The sequence below is a fragment of the Eurypyga helias genome, unplaced genomic scaffold (genome assembly GCF_000690775.1).
Source record: "Eurypyga helias isolate BGI_N326 unplaced genomic scaffold, ASM69077v1 scaffold16471, whole genome shotgun sequence".
Classification (NCBI taxonomy): domain Eukaryota; kingdom Metazoa; phylum Chordata; class Aves; order Eurypygiformes; family Eurypygidae; genus Eurypyga; species Eurypyga helias.
The window spans coordinates 1-20,305 of record NW_010229078.1 but is presented as its reverse complement, the minus strand read 5'-3'; the positions used below and the strand labels follow the sequence as shown (position 1 = coordinate 20,305).

The 20,305-nt window shown below is 50.5% G+C and overlaps 1 protein-coding gene across 1 annotated transcript in view; it reads left to right on the top strand.

Moving 5' to 3' along the window:
- NT5C2 (5'-nucleotidase, cytosolic II) overlaps positions 1-20,279 on the top strand; it is a 40,011-nt gene extending 19,732 nt beyond the window's left edge. The window contains exons 3-17 of the mRNA XM_010160266.1: positions 7,248-7,365; positions 8,749-8,844; positions 9,675-9,766; positions 9,966-10,023; positions 11,331-11,424; positions 12,438-12,491; positions 13,627-13,710; positions 14,462-14,503; positions 15,395-15,502; positions 15,838-15,904; positions 16,546-16,716; positions 17,576-17,627; positions 17,877-17,937; positions 18,511-18,687; positions 18,903-20,279. Of these exons, the coding sequence (XP_010158568.1) occupies positions 7,248-7,365; positions 8,749-8,844; positions 9,675-9,766; positions 9,966-10,023; positions 11,331-11,424; positions 12,438-12,491; positions 13,627-13,710; positions 14,462-14,503; positions 15,395-15,502; positions 15,838-15,904; positions 16,546-16,716; positions 17,576-17,627; positions 17,877-17,937; positions 18,511-18,687; positions 18,903-19,157 (1,529 nt within the window). The 3' untranslated portion in view covers positions 19,158-20,279. The remainder of the gene's footprint in view (positions 1-7,247; positions 7,366-8,748; positions 8,845-9,674; positions 9,767-9,965; positions 10,024-11,330; positions 11,425-12,437; positions 12,492-13,626; positions 13,711-14,461; positions 14,504-15,394; positions 15,503-15,837; positions 15,905-16,545; positions 16,717-17,575; positions 17,628-17,876; positions 17,938-18,510; positions 18,688-18,902) is intronic.
- The last annotated feature ends 26 nt before the right edge of the window (positions 20,280-20,305 follow it).

Here is a 20,305-nt window from a genome sequence, read left to right as displayed (position 1 = left end):
GTCAGTTTGTTTACAGGCGCTGAGCTCCCAGGTCGGCACAGCACGAACGCGCACGACTCCATCGCCCTGCACGCAGGGAGGCACATAGCAGGCACGCGTTTACGGGGGCTGAGATGGACTGGAAACCAGTGCTGTGTGCAACCAGGGCTTCAAGCAGGGGGGTCTGCTTTTCCCTTTGTGTCTGGTCTGCAGCGGCTGTGGCAGATGTAGGGGTAACGCTTGATGGGTCTTTGGGAAGAGAAATGCAATGCAAGGGGAGCTGGAGGTTTGCGCTCACGCCCGCTCCTGGGATTGCCAAGCCAGCTGAGCACGTTTGGACAGAGGCTCCCACAGTACAGGTACCTCTGCAGGGTTTCCCATTCTCATGGAAAAGAAAATCCTCTGCCCTGTTTCCAGAGCAAGCACCCTGCCAGGTTGTGCAAGCCAGGAAGGAGCCTGGGCTGCTGTCAGAGCTGAGCAGTCTGACTCCGCTGTCGAAACCAAACGGAAGCTAACACCCAGGTGTGAAACTTAAACATGACATTTCAGATTCCTTCCTGTGTAAGTAATGATTATTTTAGCATAGAGAGCAGCTTAGCTTGAAATGTTACCATTCCCTTTTGCTGTGTTTCCGTGACAGTGCCTCACACCACCTCCTCTGGTCAGAAAAGACACAGAAGCTGAAGTCATCAGTATTCTAGAGCATAAACCCTCTTCTTCTCTAATTCTGTATGAAAACTGGCATTGCTCTGTAACGGGTTATGAAGATAATAGATGCCTTGAAAGGAGGGTCAGTATATGGAGGTCAAATAGTATTCTTCACTACATGGTTACTTCAAGTCCATTGTCCCAAACACCCCGAGGAATGGTCACTCACTGTTTCCCTCTGGATTCTCAGCTGGAGTTGCAGGTTGGGTGGTCAGAAGTGCCAGGGAATGAATATTCGGTGCTTGTGGGAAATAGTCAGTGGGCTGGTTGGTCATGGAGGGGTGGCTGTCACAGAACATCCCGGTGGTAGCTGGCGCTAAACGTCCAGCTCTGGGGCTACATGCGGAAGAGATGACAGAATGGAGAGCTCTGGGGATAGGCCCATCCTATTTTGGGACACCAGTCTCATTTGACAGACATTGTTGAGGCAGGATACATAGATACTTGTACTGTTATAGGGGTTGGGGTTGTAAAATGGGGTCTTGGTCCTCGAGGCTTTAACTAAGCACTTTATCGGCAGCACGTTGATATAAACGTATTTCTAGTAGGTACTTGCATTATTCATTTGTGATGCAATTCAGAATATGGATCAACGTTTAAAATGAGCAGCACTTTGATCCTGCTCTTTAAGTCGGGTTTGTGTAATTTCAGAAGTGTATTTGCACAAGCTTAATTATGCATGGTTGTGCCCGAGACATACATAAATCTGGCTACTAGCTACCCACCTGTCCATATATGCCCCTTACTGCCTGGTTTGCATGTCTTACTCACTGGGGAATAAGCAGCAACTGAAATAACCTGTTTTGAGTTATTTTACTTTCATTTCTTCAAGACTTAACACAAAGTAATTGGGCTGCATTTCCTGTGCTTCTGAGAAAAGGCTAAACCCCTCGCATCAGCTGTCTACCTTTTGGCTTATCTGTCTTTGTGTGACCTCGGGAGAACCCAGATAACGGGTAAAATTTCTGAAGACTGTGTTTGTTAAATCCTTTTGCAATGTTTTGGAGGAGGTCATCACCTCTAGTTTGAGAAATACTGATCTTATCTGAACACCTGGAAGTCAAAAGCCAATGAGTTTCATCTGCCAACCAAAACAGTGTGGGTGGACTAAGGTGTTTTAACTCCCAAGACTCTCAGGGCCGAGGATGGGGAAGCCCTCAGCACGCACAGTGCTCTCAGCATCAGGAGGTGCTGGGCCGTCACAGGAGAGCACACTGGCAAAAGATGGGGAGAAACCGGAGGCAGGGACGAATGAGACTTCAGGTCATTGTTTAGTTGTCCTCGCCCTGCCTTGCTCCCCAGAGGGGCTGCTGGCTCTGCGGGCTGCTGCTGTTACTGCAGCAACCTCCCAAGCTCATCCTTCCCTCCCTAAAAACCAGGGTGTTGGCCATGAGGGGTTGCTTCCTCAAAGCTGCCTCAGCGGTGTGGAAAAGCAGCGTGTTGTCACTGTTCTCAGTTGAGGGCTCTTGCCAGCACCAAATCCATGGTGGTTGGAAATAAAACAGCTGGGCAGGAGTGGCTTGGAGGTGTGCGGTCTGAGAGAGCAGGTACAACTCACAGAAGCGGCACTGCTGAAAAGGGGGTTGTTGTACCTTGGCCTCCTGCCTCTCTCCTGTGATCCATGACTAGCTTGGCAGAAGAGTCAACAAGCCCTGGGATAAACCATGTTACATCTTCAATGAGAAGCTGCCCTGCCTGAATGTGAAATCTTTGTGTGAGTGAAGGAGGAACACGGAAAGAAATGGGCAGCCCTTGAAGGGCTTTCTCCTCCCCACAGCTTAAACGGGGCCCTCACATGCCTACAGCTTTCCCCAGCTATTCATTTTGAAACAAAACACTCATTTTCAGAGAAGCCTTCCAGGAGGTCTGCATACTTCTGTGGGTCCTTTTTGCAACGTCGTTCCCAGTCACTCAGCTTCGTATTTAGCGCAAATTGGATCTCACTGAGTACCTGTAAATTGCAGAATGGGTCTGGTCCTCTTACTGCGTGTGCTCACAAGGCACCGCGCTGCAACGCTGTGCAGCACCACGCGCGGGATGGGTACCGCTTTACCCCGCACTGCTTTGCACAGAAAAACCCAAGCATAAGCATCAAACGGAATTTAGACGTGCTCTGTCAGGCTGACCCGCTGTGCGAGGCTCTCGCTGGGAGCCCCTTTGGATAGGGCAAAATTCTCTTCTCAGGTTCCCAGAGTAGCTCCTGACAGTCTCCCGAGCTCCTGCGCTGATGTATGGAGGCGTTTTGTGGTGTGAAAGAGCCTGAGTGCCCCGAAAGGTGTAATCTGTCACCGACTGAGGAACGGACAATAACAGCAAAACCCCCAAAAGAGCACGAGGCCCTTTCTTGAACCAGTTGCTCAGCGTCTGAGAAAAACTCTGAGTTGGTACCACTTGGGCAATGCACTTGTAGCCTCTTCCTCCTAATTATCACTGAGCTGATGGTCTAAGACTGCTTTGTGGATATGAGGACAGAATTTTGCCTGCAGGATGCACCATTACCAACTGTGCCTCCTCTGTAAATCAGTTGTAAATGTATTTGGAATAGCTGCCAGCCTGGCTTCTGCGCTTACCCGAGGACAGAGCTCCAGCAGATACAGTCCCACATGGCACAGAGCTGTTGCAGTTTTAAAATCAGTCTGATTTTTTTCTTTAACAGGGGAGCCCAGTGTAACTCCGTCAAGACTGGAGTGACACTCTGAATCTGCATCTGCCTCATGTGAGTTAAAATCCTGGCAGCAGCATTTTGCACAAGCTTTTTTTTTTTTTGAGATTTTTTTTTTTTTTTCCTTTTTTTTCCCTTTTCAGGAAGGCTATAAAGTTGTTACTGTCTGTGTCTTGGCAGCAAAGGTAAAAATAACCACACGAATGCATGAGAATTGCATACCTTACTGCACAACCCCTGCTCATTCCAGCCCGGCTTCCCTCCCAGCACGTCCTGTGTGAGGGACACGCGCACTCATCACCGACCTGAACGCTTGCAACGTTCACTCCCGGGTGCTGCTTTTTACCTTTCAGTCGTATAACGTTAAGCCAAGTGATGGTATTAAGGGGAGGCTGAAATGCTGTCAGCTGGCTTCTGGGGTTTTTTAAGCTTTGGTTGTTTTCTTTCCACCCTGGTTGCATAATCCACGGGTTGCTGGGTGCCGACTGCCCCACGCCGCTGAAGCTTTTGCGTGTGTTGGAACACGGGCTATTGAAATAACGTGGAGCTCGGGAGCTGGGGACTTGGCACAGTGGCAGGGACACAGCCGTCAAATAGTAAGAAGGAGAAAAAGAAATCAGAATGAGATGTAAATTGTGCTTTGGTCTTACTGTCATCTCGCGTGCACTGGACAACGATGCTTTGAAAATGGGTTCGTGGCTCTGCCTCCTCACCTGTCAGAGTTGGGGATGCTTGAAGTCTGGGCCCTTCTCAGCTGGGAGAAAGAGCTGAGCGCGGGAGACACTGCTTGGCAAGAGCTGAATTCATGGCATCGCCATGGCACGCAGATTACCTCCAGTTGTGGTTTCAGCCACCAGGTCTGAGGGAAGGGGATGTTCCAGGAAAGCTTTAAACCATTTTTTCATCATGCAGCTGCAGAAAATAAATACGGATCTGTCTGCTCTACTCCTTTTTTTCCCCACTGATGCCTGAAAAGACACGAGAGAGAGCGGCCAGCCCCAAGTACAATACTGAAATGTGTGTTTTCATCTAGTAACGTGTAGAACGGGGGCATCTTCCCGAATGTGCTGCCGTAGTTGCAGCAGTGTTAGCCTGTCCGTACTTGATCTGAAGGAGGTGGATCGTTTGTTTGCCCGGAAGCTCATGTTACTGAAACAGGCAATCACACAGCTTACAAGAAGTGTCAGTGGGTTGTGGCTTGTGCCGATGGATGCAGCATGTGCTGTGGTGTAGGTTGCTGTCAAGGTGGGCTTGGTGAGCTCTCCCTCCGTTCCCGGCTGCATGCTTAATTACAGGAAAGTTTACCACCAAGTATGACTGTAACTGGAGAATGTTTCTTGTCCCGTTCCTGTTTCCAGGAGTCCAGTTTCCTATGTCTCTGTTTAGTTCACATATCAAGAAGGCTCTCATTTTCCAGATATTGTGGTGTTGTGGAAAAATAAGGAAGGGACCTTTAAATGTCTTCAAAAAGAGAAGTCAAGGAAGCAAAACCTAGAGCTTGAGGGGTAAGGGGAGTAACTACTCCCCCAAGAGAAACACTCAGATGAACCCTGTTGCAGTACTGCCTCAACAGAGACTTGGGACGGTGAAGGCTGAGTTTGATACCTGTTCTTCAGCCTTTCTCCTACCTGTGCTTCAGATCCTTAGACCCAGAGAGCTCGGAGGAGGTCTGTGGTGGTAAATCTAAGGCAGAGAGACAAATACAGAAAGGAAGAAATGAAGCGAGGGCATTTTGTGAGCAGCTGGCCACGTGTCCCCCCACAGCCATTTTCTGGTGGTGGGTTAACAAGACACACAGGTTGTCCAACAAAGACCGACAGTTTCCCTGGAGAGGTTCTGCTAGAGCTGTTCATGAACCACATCTGCTTGTCCAGAGGAGAGGCCAACTTGCTTCTTGAGATGCTTAGTGTCTGGGCAGCATCACCATGGTTGGTGAGTTCAGAAAGAGTAGCGTTTTCTTGGAGAAATGTTTTGGGAGTGGTGTTTTATGGATAAGTTGGTGACATGGTCAATTCCTTGGAAGCTAATGAGGAGGAGTACAGCAGCTTCATGGACAGAGTGGGGAACTGGAGGCTGCTTCCCATAATGGGGAGCTTTGTAGTGCTTTCACCTACTGGGAGTATGTGCAGGTATCTTTATTACCATTTTCCCTGGGAAGTGCCTTTACTGTCCTGCATCAGAGGATTTCCCTTTTCCAGTTGATATTCTGGTGTCACTCTCACAATGTCTTTCATCACTTAACTGCCTTTTGCTCCCTCCAGCTCTAGCTCACTCCCTAGAATTGCCTTGTCAGTCACTGCTTTCTTCATTAGCTGTAGATTTTGATTGCTTATTCCTATCTATAGCTCCATCAACCCTTCCTTTCCTAGAGGACAGAAAAGACTACGTGCATTGAATGTTGTATCATGTCGTTGATGTTTGTCATTGGTATAATCATGCTTAAAGATTTTGATAACTGTTTTATTGATTCTACTTATCTGTTCAAGAACATTACAGTTTGCTTATTACCATTTTTAATGGGTTTAGTTCAATGGGGAAAATTAACTCTTGGGATTCTGCTGCTTTTTAGATTATTAAGAGATACAGGAGCCCTCTGTCATGGTTACTGTAATCTAAGTCCTTTGACACTTGCATTTCTTCTATAGTCCTTACCTTTTTAGTATTTTTGTAGTATTTTATGTGTTTGTTTTCTCCTCTCAGACTGAGCTTCTGTATTCCACAGTATATATATGGCAGTGATTACCTGGGCAGTATAGACGATGTGTATTAATATATATTGTGAGTCCCACAGATGTGCTAGATCTCTCTCAGGAAAAGCGGTCTCTCTTCTAATGAGCTTACTGAGTAACTTGCACATTTTTTGTATTTTACTCAACTAAATTTGAAGTACTCAGGTGTTTGAGACAGCTGGGCCATTGAGCCCATGGTCACCCTCATTGCAGTCGAGGGTTGTGTTTGACCTTGCTACAACTTAGGACCAGTTTAAGACATCGACCTGCAGCAAGTGTAAACACGCTGTCAGAGAAAAACAGCGATTTCCTTTTCAACGGTAGTTTAATGGTTTGATTAAGCAGTTCCTTTCCAGTACATGGGAAGGTCATTTGCAGGAAGAAAACAGGCCTGATGGTCGGAATGACTTGGTTGAACAAGCCCATTTCTTTGCATTGAGCTAAGGTGTGTGTCACAGATGAGCAGCTCCCCTGAAATGTAAGAACAGTAAGCTTGCTTAAGAGAGTAGCATTTTGACACACAAGGGTAATAGCTAACAGATTTTTACAGTGCCATATGGTATTATTAACAAACAAATCGTATGTTAACGTGACAGCTCTACCTCCAAGCTAGCAGTCTGCAGCAAACATAAATTCCCCTGAGATGCAACCTGGAGTCCGTACTAAGCTTTGGGATTCTATCCAGAGCAGTAGCAGTAGCACAGCAGTGATGAATTTCGGGCTTTATAACCATGAATACACATGTTCCCAAAATTTATTGGTTTCTTCATCGGCTTTGCGGAAACACAGCAAACCAAAACCCAGTCTGAGCAGGTGGAACGGGGAGCGTTCCTGCATCTGCCTAAGGGGATTGCAGGGAGGGGAGCTGCAGTCTGAAATGCGTTCTTCCTGCTTCAGAGAGCTGGGATAGACTGATGGATATTTCATCTGGTGCACTCTGCTGCTGAAACCTAAACTGCTGCTCCTCTCGGCTGCAGTCCTGGAGCGTGAGCTAATTCCACTGTGGCTCGGGGCTGGGGGACCCGAGGCAGCGAAGGGCAGGAGCGGAGAAGGGAGCGTGTGATGCGGAGGAGGGAGGAGGGCGAGCGGGTACGCTACTTTTAACTGCCTTCTTGTTTAACCCCCAAGCTGTTTTCAAATTTTCTAACTGAAATCTCATCTTGGTACAGTGTATAAATCCCCCGAATACGAATCTCTTGGATTTGACCTGACCGTAGAAAGATTAGTTTCCATTGGATACCCTCATGAGCTGCTCAATTTTGTGTATGATCCTGCATTCCCTACCAGGTAAATGACTAACAGATTCCGACCCAACCTGCTCGAGGCCTTGAATATTTGTTCTGTAAAGTTCACAGAGGACACGTGAGGCCAGGTTTTCAGAGTTGTGCCTGTGGTTGTCCACAGATCATGGGGAAGGGAGCGGACCGCTCCGGTATGTGGAGGGCCTTTGCACACGTGAGTCCATGCCAGCAAAGAGGGAGAGTGCAAGAAAAGAGGCCAGCTGAAAACATGGTCCGAAAATAACCTTTCACAGCAAAGTCAGCAGAGGCACGATTGGATTGGGGGTTAAATCAAAATCAAGAGGAGAAGGAGTCGTTACTGCCCATGAGGCTGATAGAATGTCTCAGAACATTTTTCTTTATTTATTTTAATGAAGTAATGTCCTGGTGCATAAGACATCCTGAAAATTAACCTGACATTAAGCAACCGTAAAAGTGGGACCGATCCAGTTCACTTGTCTAGATGAATCAAACCCTGAAAGCAAAATTAATGGTGCAAAGTTACTAAATTCTTACATTTTGTCTTTTGGTAGCAGAGGTAAAGGACATTGCTTGTTTTAAACAAAGCTTTTGATCCAACTCTGCACCTTTAAGTTGTTTCCACTTGTGCCTTTGCTGGATTTTGCCCTTTTGACTCTTTTGGAGACTCTATGAAAGACTGGCCCAGAGGGTCTGTTGACTCTGTGCTCCAGCCTTCAGTCCAGCAGCCTCCTTCCTTCCCTCCCAGCATGTTTTACGCCCAGATGCTGCTGGGTGCGCCCATGCCCGTAGCAGGGCAGTAGCCCTTCACAAACCTCTGCTGAAGACTCCATTAACCCCACTGCCTTCATGCCAGGGAGGGGACAGGAGGGATGTCTCTGTGGGAAGGCCACGTTCTCCAGATGCAAGCTACAGAGTTTTGCTGGAATTGGAACCGGGAATGCCCAAAGCATTTTGTGCAATGGTTGTGTGCCTCACCTGGCTCTGTCGGTGATGGAGCGATGAGGAAGAGGGAAGAAATACCTTTACCACCCCTCGCCCTTCCTTGCAGCCCAGCAGGGCTGGCAGGGAACCACAAACACAGGTGTCAGATTTGTGAGCCTGTGGAAGAGGCCCATGTCTTCCCTGGTACGTGCAGAGCCAAGCCTCTGCCGGGATGAACAGTTCTGCTTTCGAGTCTCTGGAGAGCCGATCGACTGTACCTTTCGCCTGGCAGTGCAGGGCTCTTGGTGCTCACCTGCAGCCAGGTGAAAGGGGCAGTAGGGACCCCATCTGTGTAACAGCGACTCTGTTCTGATGCCCCACGCCAAGCGAGCGAGCTGTTCTAGAGCTGATTTGGGAAGAACTGCTATTAAAATGGTCAGCGCTTAATGGCCTCGCTTCTTCATCTCTTCAATCGCTTTCTTAACAGAGGCCTGGTGTTTGATACCCACTATGGAAACCTGTTGAAAGTTGATGCCTATGGGAACCTCCTGGTGTGTGCACATGGCTTTAATTTCCTCAGAGGGTGAGTGCCGGCTCTTGGCTATTCTTTTTGACTTTATGTGTGGCTGATCCTCAGGGCACCCATTGTCTAAGGAGTCACGGGGACTCCACTAACAAGAGATGCTGTATCAGTGTCCCTACAGCTCCAGGATTAACTGGGGATGCCTTGAGGGTCCCAGACACAGCATCGGCCCATGGAAGGCAAGCGTGGGCCAGCTCAGCGCCCCCAAGGTGATAGGCCTTGTCACTGCAGGCCTGTGCATCCTTGCCTCAGGAAGCCAGAATTTAGAAAAAGCTCTTACATGTGCACTCAAGTTCCACTTTCAGCCAGAGGTGATCTTCAGAAGCTCCAGAAATGAAGGAAACCAGAATAATTAACTGACTGTAGTCATCACCACCCTGCTGATTAATTGCAGAGCGCCCTGGGCGAGCCTCCCGCAGCACAGCCCTGCACTCCCCTGCTGGAAGCTGCTCGGGGGAGTGTAAAGCAACACATGGGAAGTGGGGGAAAGTTGAAGATAAGCAAACAATGAAAGTGCAGATGGTTTAAGGCATCCTCCTAGCCAGCAGCATGGGGCTTAAGGTCGAGCCGTGGACTTGCGACCACTCTGTTGCCCTGTGTGGCTCTGCTCGGTTGCCGACTCAGCGATGAGGGCGCGCTGCCCCGCTCTGCCGCAGCCGGCACGGTGACGGAAGGCTGGTGGACGCGGTGCACGTGGGAAAGCTGCGTGTTGATTAAAGCACAGCAGGCTCCAGTTAACGGACCTCACTACAGCTGTGTTTTGCAGGTCAGCACGTTTTATCCTCGTTATTTTCTGTGGTTTCATTCTTCTCCACCTTATCTATTCTCAGGCCTGAAACACGGGATCAGTATCCAAATAAATTTATCCAGAGGGATGACACAGATAGGTTTTACATTCTGAACACGTTATTCAATCTACCAGGTGAGTCTGACCTGAGCCAACACAGGCCTGTTTCTGTGCCTTTGACGCCAGCAAAGCTTTGCTAATGTCATACTCAACTGGTTTTGGTTTTGGTTTTGTTTTTTTTTTACATGAACTTTCTTCTTTTGGGCCCAGGCCTAAAGTTAGCTGGCCACGTGATGTTATCCTTGGTTTAAAATCTTGTTTTATTTCTTTGCAGAGACCTACCTGCTGGCTTGCTTAGTGGATTTCTTTACTAACTGTGACCGGTACACTAGGTATGTATTCCCTCCCGTTCGAGGTGCCGACGGCACAGCACGGTGGTTATTATAAAGACCAGTGCAGCACGGATGGGGCTGTCCTTAATATCAGTGGAGGCCCCTCAAGTGGTTTCATTGGGGAAAAGCTCAGGCCTCTTACTCTTTTGACATTAAGAAGATTCAGTGGTGAGGGGATAACCTGTGTGTACAGCAGTGTGAGGGTTTCCTTCACAGGGTGTGTCCGTATAACCATACTGACTGACACTGGTATTTGGGCCAGCTTCTAAGACTACACACTTGTTACAGGGCCATTACAGGCACCCGACAGCTCATTTTGAACCCGTGTCCATTTGAGCCACATTTGAACTGGTAACTGGAAGGCTCAGTTTCCTCAGCCAGTTACCATGAGTCCATCAGGTCATAACCGAGGACTTTGTTCACTTAAAGGTGAAATGCTCGGGCACAGCGTGGGGTAAAAGGCTGTTTGTGCTGCATGAGTATTTACCTAGCTTTCAAATGGGTATAAATACAAGCTGTGGCTTGAACGGGCAGAAGTGAATTGCTGCTGTGCTGCTGGCTCATGTGATGGGTCATCTTTGCGTATTATGTGAGTGGAAGGCAAAAGTTTAATGGGATTTTGCCTGGGAGCAGAGGAACTGTTTATGCTGACAATCCATCACGTGAAGTGCCTTTTCTCAGGACAGGCGTGATGATTGCTGGCATAATAAATATAGCTCTGTTTAATCCTCCTTGATTTCTTCTGATGCAAACTCTCATGGGTGTCTCAAAGATACCTCCACAGTATTTTGTAGAGGAAATTTCTCATGTTAACTCTAACTCTTCAGCACAGTAATTCCTCCTTTCAGCAGCGAGTGTTACATTTACTTGATTTCCATGGCATCCCCTTCTTCAGCTTTGGAAAGAGGGAGAAACAGCAGCACTCTGCTTACTTTCTCAGTACCATTCATCTTTTGTAAAAGGCTGCAAACTGCGCTGTCCTTGTCTTTTTTCCATCTTCTGGGGGAGAAATAAGAGTTGCAGTCACAGAAAGCAAGCTGTAGTACTGCTGTGGAGGCACAGGCCCATAGTTAGGAACTCGCATCTTAAAATTGTAAACAAACGCTCTTGGGTAACACGCAGATCCTGTGAAGTCTGGTGGTAGCCTTCTTTCAGGTCTGAGCCGCAGCAGATTAATAAATAAGAAACCATTATGGTAAGATGAAAATGCAAGCTCCTGACAACATTTTGAACTGTCTCTCTCCGTGACGTGTTCCCTCACCTGCTACGCTTGGCCACTGCAACCTCTGTCTTCTTTCTCCTCACAGCTGTGAAACAGGGTTTAAAGATGGAGACCTCTTCATGTCCTTCAGGAGTATGTTCCAGGATGTCAGAGATGCTGTTGACTGGGTTCATTACAAGGTGATCGCACGAACTCCTTGGGATGTCTGTAGTTGTAGCTGAGTTAGAGGGACTGCTTTGTAACTCATGAATTAAGATGTGTTATTCCTCTTTTGGGCAAGAGCCCTGCTTTGCCGCCTAGTGAGCAAATAATAAATTGCAGTTGTATGTGAGTAAGTCAAGATCTCGACTGCTCTCCTAGCATGGAACATACCTGTCTTGGCTTCCTATTCCTTTTTATTGTGCCCAGGTTCCATTTCTGTACTGTAGTTCACAGGTTTTAGTACACGGTGCCATGAGGGTATTTGCAATTACAGTTCACAACTTGTACGTTGTCCTCACTGTTAAAACAGCATTTTACTGTAAATGGTTTACACTGGTACTATCTTACGTTGTTTGAAAAGTACCTGCATTAAACAGAGACATGCATCTTCCCTGTTTAGAGAGGAGAGGCAGTTCATATTTTTCACAGACTTGTGCACGAATTTAGAATATAATTTTGTGAGCATTACCATCTCGTTAAAGACCTGTTTTTCTTGTTTTTCCTCATTCAACAAGTCCGTTGGGGTGGGATGGAGAACCATCACGGGAGAGCTCTGCTCACAGTTGTCCTTGTGGTGGTCCTTCTGGCCATGCAGAAGTCAGGAATCTGTTTCTCTTTCCTTATGCAGTGTTGTGTGATACATGTTGGAGTTGGCCTTTGAGTAAAGCATTATGGTCAGTGTTGGAGACAGGTCGTTGACTGTCTTGTTTGGTATGGCAAATCTATTTTTTGTTTGTTTCTATTGTATTCCCTTCTGAAAGGGTTAAAATGCTGTTGAAGTGGATTATTTACCATGGTGAGGGAATCGATGGATCACAGAGTTTGTGATGGTCCCTGCTACTCAAAGCCTCTCATCTCTAGAGTCACTGGTTCAGATTCGCCCTGGTTTGTACTTTCACAGCATTTTAAAGTGTGAAAGTTGGCATTACTTTGATGTCTCTTACATCATAAGTTTCCATTACCTCACTGGGTTCTGTTGTTTCTATTTCAGGGATCGCTCAAGGAAAAGACCCTTGAGAATCTGGAAAAGTACGTGGTGAAAGATGTAAGTGTGAAGTTGCTTTACTTGTGCTACGTGACATTCTGTACTGAGTAAGCAGGCAAGAAATAAACATGCTGATTTGCTTTACTAAATCACAAAACAGATAATGCTGTGATTTCTATTGTAATAACCAAAGACAAAGTGGAAAATTCGGATGCAGCCTTTATTCTGAGCCAGTGACCCATGTGATTTCCTATCCACGTGCACCTTTTTTTACGTAAAACGTCAAAGCCAGAGGAATAGTCATCACGGGACACAGGTGAAGACGCTGGCAAGGCTCCTGTTGTTTCTTTTGGTGGTGGAAGCAGCTGCGTTCCCTGCTCGTGTTTTCTCCGCCCAAGCAGACCGCTTTTTAAAAAGCCAGAGATGAGCATTTTTTTAGATGGAAGTATTCCTTAGCCATCCCAGGAAAAAGTTACATGCATTTAACCATGAGGAACTGAGGGAAAGGTCCTGAAAGACTCACCGACATCTCCAGCCTCTTGATAGCCCCAGTATGTGCGTTGAGCACGTCTGATGGAGCAAGCGCCAGTGGTTCCCTGGCTTTTGCCCCCCCTGCAGTGCGCGAGGCCCCTCTGGACCACTACAGAATAATTATCCTCTGGTTTAGATGAGCTCTGTGGTAGAATCTCCCTTTAAAGCAGTTAACCTTGTTTCTAGTTACATGCCTGTAAAATTCTTAGGAAACCGTTCTGTGGGGTAATCAGCTACTCTGGCAATGGACTGAGATTTATGATTCAATAAAAATAGCCCCAGGAATAAATTCTCCCTAATTTGAGGTTGGAATTATAATGCTGTGGCTCGCCTGAGGGACTTGGAGCTGGAGGAGCTGCTCCAGCGTGCCTGGCACGGAGCAGGTTGGTGGGAGCAGCACAGGGTGCCTGGGCACTGTGCTTGGCAGAGGTGCCGCCGCAGCCCTGCTGAGCCCTCCCTCCTCGCCGTCCTCCCCTGCGCCGCGCTCCGGAGGGGTGTTACGTGGAAGGGAGCAGGAGCTTTCCTGCTTCTGGCCGGTGCAGAACACGTGGGTTCGCTTGCCTGGGGGTTTGGTTTGCTTGGTTTCGGCTGGGGGGGTTGGTGACAGTTGAGCGTTTTGCCCACGATGACTCTGTGTGTAACCTGCGTGTCCCTTGGCTTTCAGGGGAAGCTGCCGCTGTTGCTCAGCCGCATGAATGAAGTTGGGAAGGTGTTTCTCGTCACCAACAGCGACTATAAATACACAGACGTGAGTGCTGCTTGAACTGTTGTGCTGGTGTATAACGGGATAAGCAAAAGCCAGCCCTTCGTGTGGGTTCTGGTGGGACATCTTCTGGAGGAGGGTGGGTGGGGTTTAAGCTAGGTGTAGGATGGTTTGGTGGTGAATGCAGCTTAGGTCTTGAGTCGTCTTTTGCAGTCCTGGTTCTGCTACTGACCTAGTACGGGCCTGGCTTAAGTCCCTCTGTGCCTCACTCAGCCCCTCAGCAATTAAAAAGCTGAAAGAGAAAGTGAGACTCATTTTAGATTTCAGCATCCTTTAAAATGCAGAGCTTCCCTTTCGGGTGAGGTGGTTCTGAGTACAGACAGGTCACCAAAGCTAGGGTCCTGGAGCGGTCTGAGAGCCAGAAGGTTGTCTGCTGTGCTGTAGGAATGAACGCGCTGACTTTGACACCAGGTAGATGTCAGGGTATTGCAACACTGCATAAATGGCATATAAATCCAAAGGTTTATGTGCCGTTGTTTAAAGCTTTGCAAGATGCACCTGAGACAGCGTGCAGATTTCTGAGGCAAATGTGTTCTTTGATTATAAAAATTACTATTTTAATTACTGTCACTATAAATTCCATTTTGGCTCCAAATCTTGTGCTGACTGTCCTGTAAGTCCTGAAAATACGAGTTCTCTAACTTTAAAAAGATAAAAGCAGATAAGTATGCTTTTATAAACTACATAAACGTACATTTAAAAACACATCTTTGAATATTTTCCTTCTGTCTTTCAGAAAATTATGACTTACTTGTTTGACTTTCCACATGGACCAAAGGTATGTGATTTCTAGACTGCAGTTCCAGTGGGAATTGATGTGCCTAATTATCTGTGTAGCTGGAAAGCATTTTAATCCTGATTCATCGGCTGCATGGGATTAGTTGCTTTAATCTGGTTAAAATACACTTGCTGGTTTGTGTCCTGTTTGAATGGGATCAAAGCAAATACAGTATAACAAAGAGAAAAGAGGCATCATCTCGTCTCACACGTTAATCTGTGTGAATGATAACATTATTTTAGTGATAACAGTGCCATTTTGCAGCCAGGTTTCTTAGAAATCTTGCACTATGCTGTAAAAAAAATACAAAAACAAAACCAAAAACTTGATGGAAGGAATTTATGAAACAGCAGAAATGCTTATGGCTGATTGTGCCTGATAGTGACTCCAAAAGTTTGAGCCGTGCTTTTTCTGGTTTTCTGAGGTCTAAGCTCAGCCCTGCAACTTTTGGAGAGAGGCTTATGAGCTGAATTTGCACTGCTTTCTCCGTCTCCCAGTGGGAAGCTAGCTCACACTCAAAAGACGTGTTTTCACGTTGTGTGCTAAAGGTAGAAGGTGGCCAGGGGAAAAATTTTGACAATATGGGAAATGGCCACAACTGGTATCTCCAAAGACTCCTTGCTGTGGTCTTGATCTTGGAGCAGAAAGGGCTGGTGAGTGCCCAGTGTCCTTCGGGCTGTGCTCTGTGGAATAGAGTCCAGGCATTTTCCCACGCTTGGCTAACGTACGAGTTTGGCCTCGTTCGGCCAAAGCCGTGAAGTCGCGTGTGTCCGAGCCGGGGGATTTTGGTGGAGCAGCGGGATCAGGAGGTTGTGGCTGTGGACAACGACTCTCCAGTTCAAGTCCCTGTGTTTGACTGTGTTGTGCCTGATTCTGGGTTTGTCTCTGCAGCCCGGGAGTGCCCATCGGCCGTGGCAGTCCTACTTCGACCTGATCCTGGTGGATGCGCGGAAACCCCTCTTTTTTGGGGAAGGCACGGTGCTGCGGCAGGTGGACACGGTGGGTGGCATATGGAGGGTGCCCCTGCAGCTGGAAGGGCTCGCGCTCCTCCTATGTCTCTTAGCGGTGACGGGCAGCTCGGTGTGCGGACAGGACCTGCCCGAGGGATGGTGGGCTGGCTTCTCCCCTCGGCGATTCCTGAGCAACCCCGTCACCTGGGGCACAGCAGAGCTCCAGGCTTGGCTGGCTTCCCTAAGCTGCTGCCGGTGGCAGTAGGAAAAGAATGTGGAAATCCACCTCTAGGCTGCCTGGGAGTGAGAGAGAGATGGAGTAAAGGACAGAAAAGGGTCCAGACCATTAGCTGTTGTGTACTAACGCAGGATCTCCTCCCTCAGGTGACCGGGAAGCTGAAGATCGGTACCTACACTGGCCCGCTGCAGCACGGCATCGTGTACTCGGGAGGTGAGGCAAGAACCCTTCTTTGTCCTGTGGAGTGGCCCTGACGTGCCCTCGTGGCCTTCAGCCGCTCCATTTGGGTGAGGACTTGTGCCAGGTGCTGGGCAAGTTGGCATTTCCCAAAGCATATTCCACCGTGCCTCTGCACTGGAAGCTCTCTGACATCATTGCTGCCCGGTGTGGGGAAGCAATGGACCCGGTCCTCTTCCAACGCCCTTTGCTTCCTGTCCGGAGGGTTTGGGAAATGGCACTGCAGGGCTTGTGGTGGAGAGGGAGCTGCAGCCGGCCCCATGCAACATTCCCAGCTGTCCTTACAGTGCCGCCAGCAACGTGACCACACGTGGAGGGTCCACTGAGCCAGGGAAGGGCAGCGGGTGGACACAGAGGGCTGTCTCTGGCACCCGGGGCTCCCTGACTCTCGCAGGGGGTGGCAGGCAGCTTGGCCTTTCTGCTGCTGCCATTCATGGCGGGGTTGAACTCCCCCCAGGTGGGTGCCCTGTGCTGCCATGCCAGGCAGGAGAGCTACATTTAGCAGCGGAGGTTTCTGGGAAGAAGATGCCCCTGCTCCAACCCTAACCCTGCCCCTCTGAACTGAGCCAGGCGCTTCCTGTGGCTCCCCATTCTGAGCCATGCCCTTCTTCCCTCAGGCTCTTCAGACACCGTCTGTGACCTGCTGGGAGCCAAGGGGAAGGATATCTTGTACATCGGAGACCATATCTTTGGAGACATCCTCAAATCCAAGAAGCGCCAGGGCTGGAGGACCTTCCTGGTGATCCCCGAGCTGGCGCAGGAGCTGCACGTCTGGACGGACAAAAGCGGTCAGCAGCCGGGAAAGCCCAAGCCGGGCTTTGCTCCTGCCTGCCCGGTGCTGCACCCCTGAGATCGCCAGGGCGTAGGGTGCAGGGCAGAGGTCACCCTGCCTTGCCGCTTCTCCTTTCGGTCCTTTTTTCCCAGGGCTGGGTGTGGGTGGCAGGGGCTGGGGCCGCTCCCCGTGGGTGGCCTTGGGGTCCCAGGGCTTCCTTGCGCCCTTTCCCGGGCCACTTGCGCGTGATCAGCCAAGTGCTGACTTGGATGGGGAGAAGCTGCAGCTGGGTGGGGGCTGAGTTGTTCCTCATCCATAACCCTCCCCCAAAAACTCCTCTCCCTCTGCCCCTAAGGAGCTGTGGCTTCTCTGGTGAAGCTGATGAGGCGCCTGGGTTATTCTCCCTGTAATGCCTGAGCCATGACTGCTCTCCCATCTGCAGGGAGTCCCTGCTCACCAGCCGCTTCCTCCTCCTTCCTCCCGCTCCCTCTGCTGCTCTGCTGCCCAAGAGCTGTGTGTTTCCCATCCTCCAGCGCTACTGCTTTTCTCCCAGGTTTGCCCTTCGGTGTGTGCCTAGGTCTGGGGGTTATGCAGGTTTGCCCCGTGGCTGGTTGGAAGGTTTTGGCGAGGGCTGTGAAGGTTCAGCCTCAGAAACAAAAGGGGCAACAAGAAACCAAGCCCAAAGCTCTGCCGGTGGCAGAGAGCGCGACGGAGCCCTCTCCCTGCACCGTGGCCGTGAGATGCCACGTTCCCCGAGGCAGTGGCCCTCCCCTGCCGTGCAAGGGGAGCGGGGCAGGATGGGGGTTTGCTTTCTGCTCTTTCGTGTCAACAGTTTAAACTTACCTTTTTCCCCTTTCTTTTCTGGATTTTTCCAGCCCTTTTTGAAGAGCTGCAGAGTCTGGACATTTTCCTGGCCGAGCTATACAAGTGAGTGTTCAAACAGTGACAGCTTTCCTGCTGCCTCTCCCAGCCTAGCGACGGCTACCGAGCGGCTCCGACGGAACCTCGGGGTTGGGTTAGCGGCACTGCTGCCGGAGCTTTGACTCAGGCCTGGGCTCTGCCCACGAGACCAACCTTCCCCTCCAGACCAGCCTCCCTCCCCCGAGCCCCCATCCCACGGCATCTGGTTCTGAAAGGCTTTTCACACCGTGTGTTTACCTTCTCGCCTGTAACTAGGCATCTGGACAGTAGCAGCAATGAACGCCCTGACATCAGCTCCATCCAGAGACGCATTAAGGTACCAATCGTGAAAATCCCTTTTCATCCTTTTGGATCCCCAACGGGCTTGAACCGCCCGACCCCACCGCTCAACCCTGAAATGCTTTGCTCTGCCCTTGGGTGGGCACGGCCCGCTTGGCAAAGCCCTCTGTCTTTGCGGATCTTTGCGGACGCAAACAGAGGAGTTTCTCGGCTCACTGGTGTCACTGGCACTCCGGAAAGGCAGCCTGGTCTGGAATAGGGTTTCCTCCTTCCCTCCTTCCCTCACGCACGCAGCAGCACTGACGGACGGTGCTCGCTGCTGCGGAGCGGGGCACTGGCACACGCTGGGGCGGGCTGTAACCTCTGGTTCAGCCAGTGCTGGGCAGGAGCTGGCCCTGAGCCTGCTGCTGCCTTCCCCTCTGTCAGCTGGGGCTCGGCTGTGCTCTCATGCCGCGGGCTACGAGCCCAGAAAGCCTTCCTGGAGATCCTTGCCGGAGATCCTTGCTGATTCCATGTAGCCCCCAGCCCATGGCGCGCTCCGCTTCAGTGTTGTCGTGGCTCCGCGCTGCTGCCTGCCTGGCCCCGGCTCTAACCTGCCTTTTGCTCGTAGAAAGTGACCCACGACATGGACATGTGCTACGGGATGATGGGGAGCCTCTTCCGCAGCGGCTCCCGGCAGACCCTGTTTGCCAGCCAGGTGATGCGCTACGCCGATCTCTATGCAGCCTCCTTCATCAACCTCCTCTACTACCCCTTCAGCTACCTCTTCAGAGCCGCCCACGTCCTGGTGAGTCGCAGACCCCGGGTGGGGGACCCCAAGGTGCCTGCGCTCGTGTTGGTCACCGCTCCTGCGAGCACCGGGAACGGCACCTTGGAGGGTCGGGTGGCGTTTGATGCACCACGGCTGAGGGGGCACATTCTGGGATCCGCTCTCCGTGTCTCGGGGAGCCACCCTGGGACTGGGACGCCCTTGGCCATCTCCGCTCTCTCTTACTTGTGCAGATGCCGCACGAGTCCACGGTGGAGCACACGCACGTCGACATCAACGAGAAGGAGTCACCGATGGCCACGCGCAATCGCACCTCGGTGGATTTTAAAGATTCTGACTACAAGCGGCATCAACTGACCCGCTCCATCAGCGAGATCAAACCGCCCAACCTCTTCCCCCAGGCACCTCAGGAAATCACACACTGCCACGATGAAGATGACGACGAGGAAGAGGAGGAGGAAGAGGAGGAGGAGGAGGAGGAGGAATAAGGAGGAAAAAGCGAAGCATCTCTGAAGCCAAACCGTGACTCTGGCAGTGATCAGGAGCGGATTCCTTTGTTGGGGCCCTTGGGGTGATGGGTTGGGGGGTGTGATTCTCGCAAAGGCACATTTTGAAAGTGTCTGGAAACTTTTAACAAATTAACACTAATTAGGAGGAGACCCTTGTTTTCAGTTTTGCAGACGGTTCAAAAAGCGGATGGATTCTGCCTGGGTGGTGCATTCAGATCGGACTGCCCGCCTGCGCTGTCGTGCTGCTCCCATTACATTTAGGGATGCTGCATGTTTCTCCCTTTCCCCTGGCGTGTTCCATTGGATTTTCATTTGAACGGTGTCCCATGAACGGTTTTTGCCATTTGTTACATTGGCTGTGGCAGGAAGGGATGTGCTGGGCCATGCAGGAGACAAAACCATCCCAGTCCTCATGCCTGTTGGGTTGCTGCCCTTCACCTTCTGCATCTGGGTTAGAAGCTGCTCCCTCCCCATGTTCGCCACGGTGTTGCTGTGGCTCCGGCGCTCGGTGTACCCTCTGCTCGGCCCGAGTTTCTCTCTGCAAGCAGTTCGATCCCTCCGGCTGTCGCGGATGGCGGTGGGATTCCAGCTCTTGCGTAGCTGCAGCTGTACGCGTTTCGGCTTGTAGGCGCCTGTCGTCCCCTCCCGGTGTTTCAGAGCTCTCCTTCATCGTCGGCATGCGATGCATGATTTCCAACGCGCTTCTCCGGCAGCTGAGCCGCACGCTGTGCTCTCGGCTCCTGCAGTTTCCGCAGTAAATATTAACCCAGGAGCTTGGAGCTGCTGCTTCAGCATTACGTTAGTTGGTTTGTCCCCCCGCTGCCTGTTCCTGACTTTTCTGTCTGCTCCGCTTTAAGAAAGGGGAGCATCCCAGAGCCAAACCAGCCACCTCCTGGAGCGAAAGGGCCTGCGATTCCGGGGTGCTGCAGGCCACGTGTGTCTGCCCTGGCCGTACCACGAGGCCAGTGCCGCGGTGGGAGTCGGGGAACTCCCGTCCGGCTGGCAGCTGCCGCGGAGCCGCGGGCGGGTTGCGGTGGGCAAGGCTGCATCCCTGGCCAAGGAGGGTGATGGCTGTGGGCTGCTGCGCCGGGACCAGGGGTGCCCCTCGGGGACGGGCAGGCGGTCCT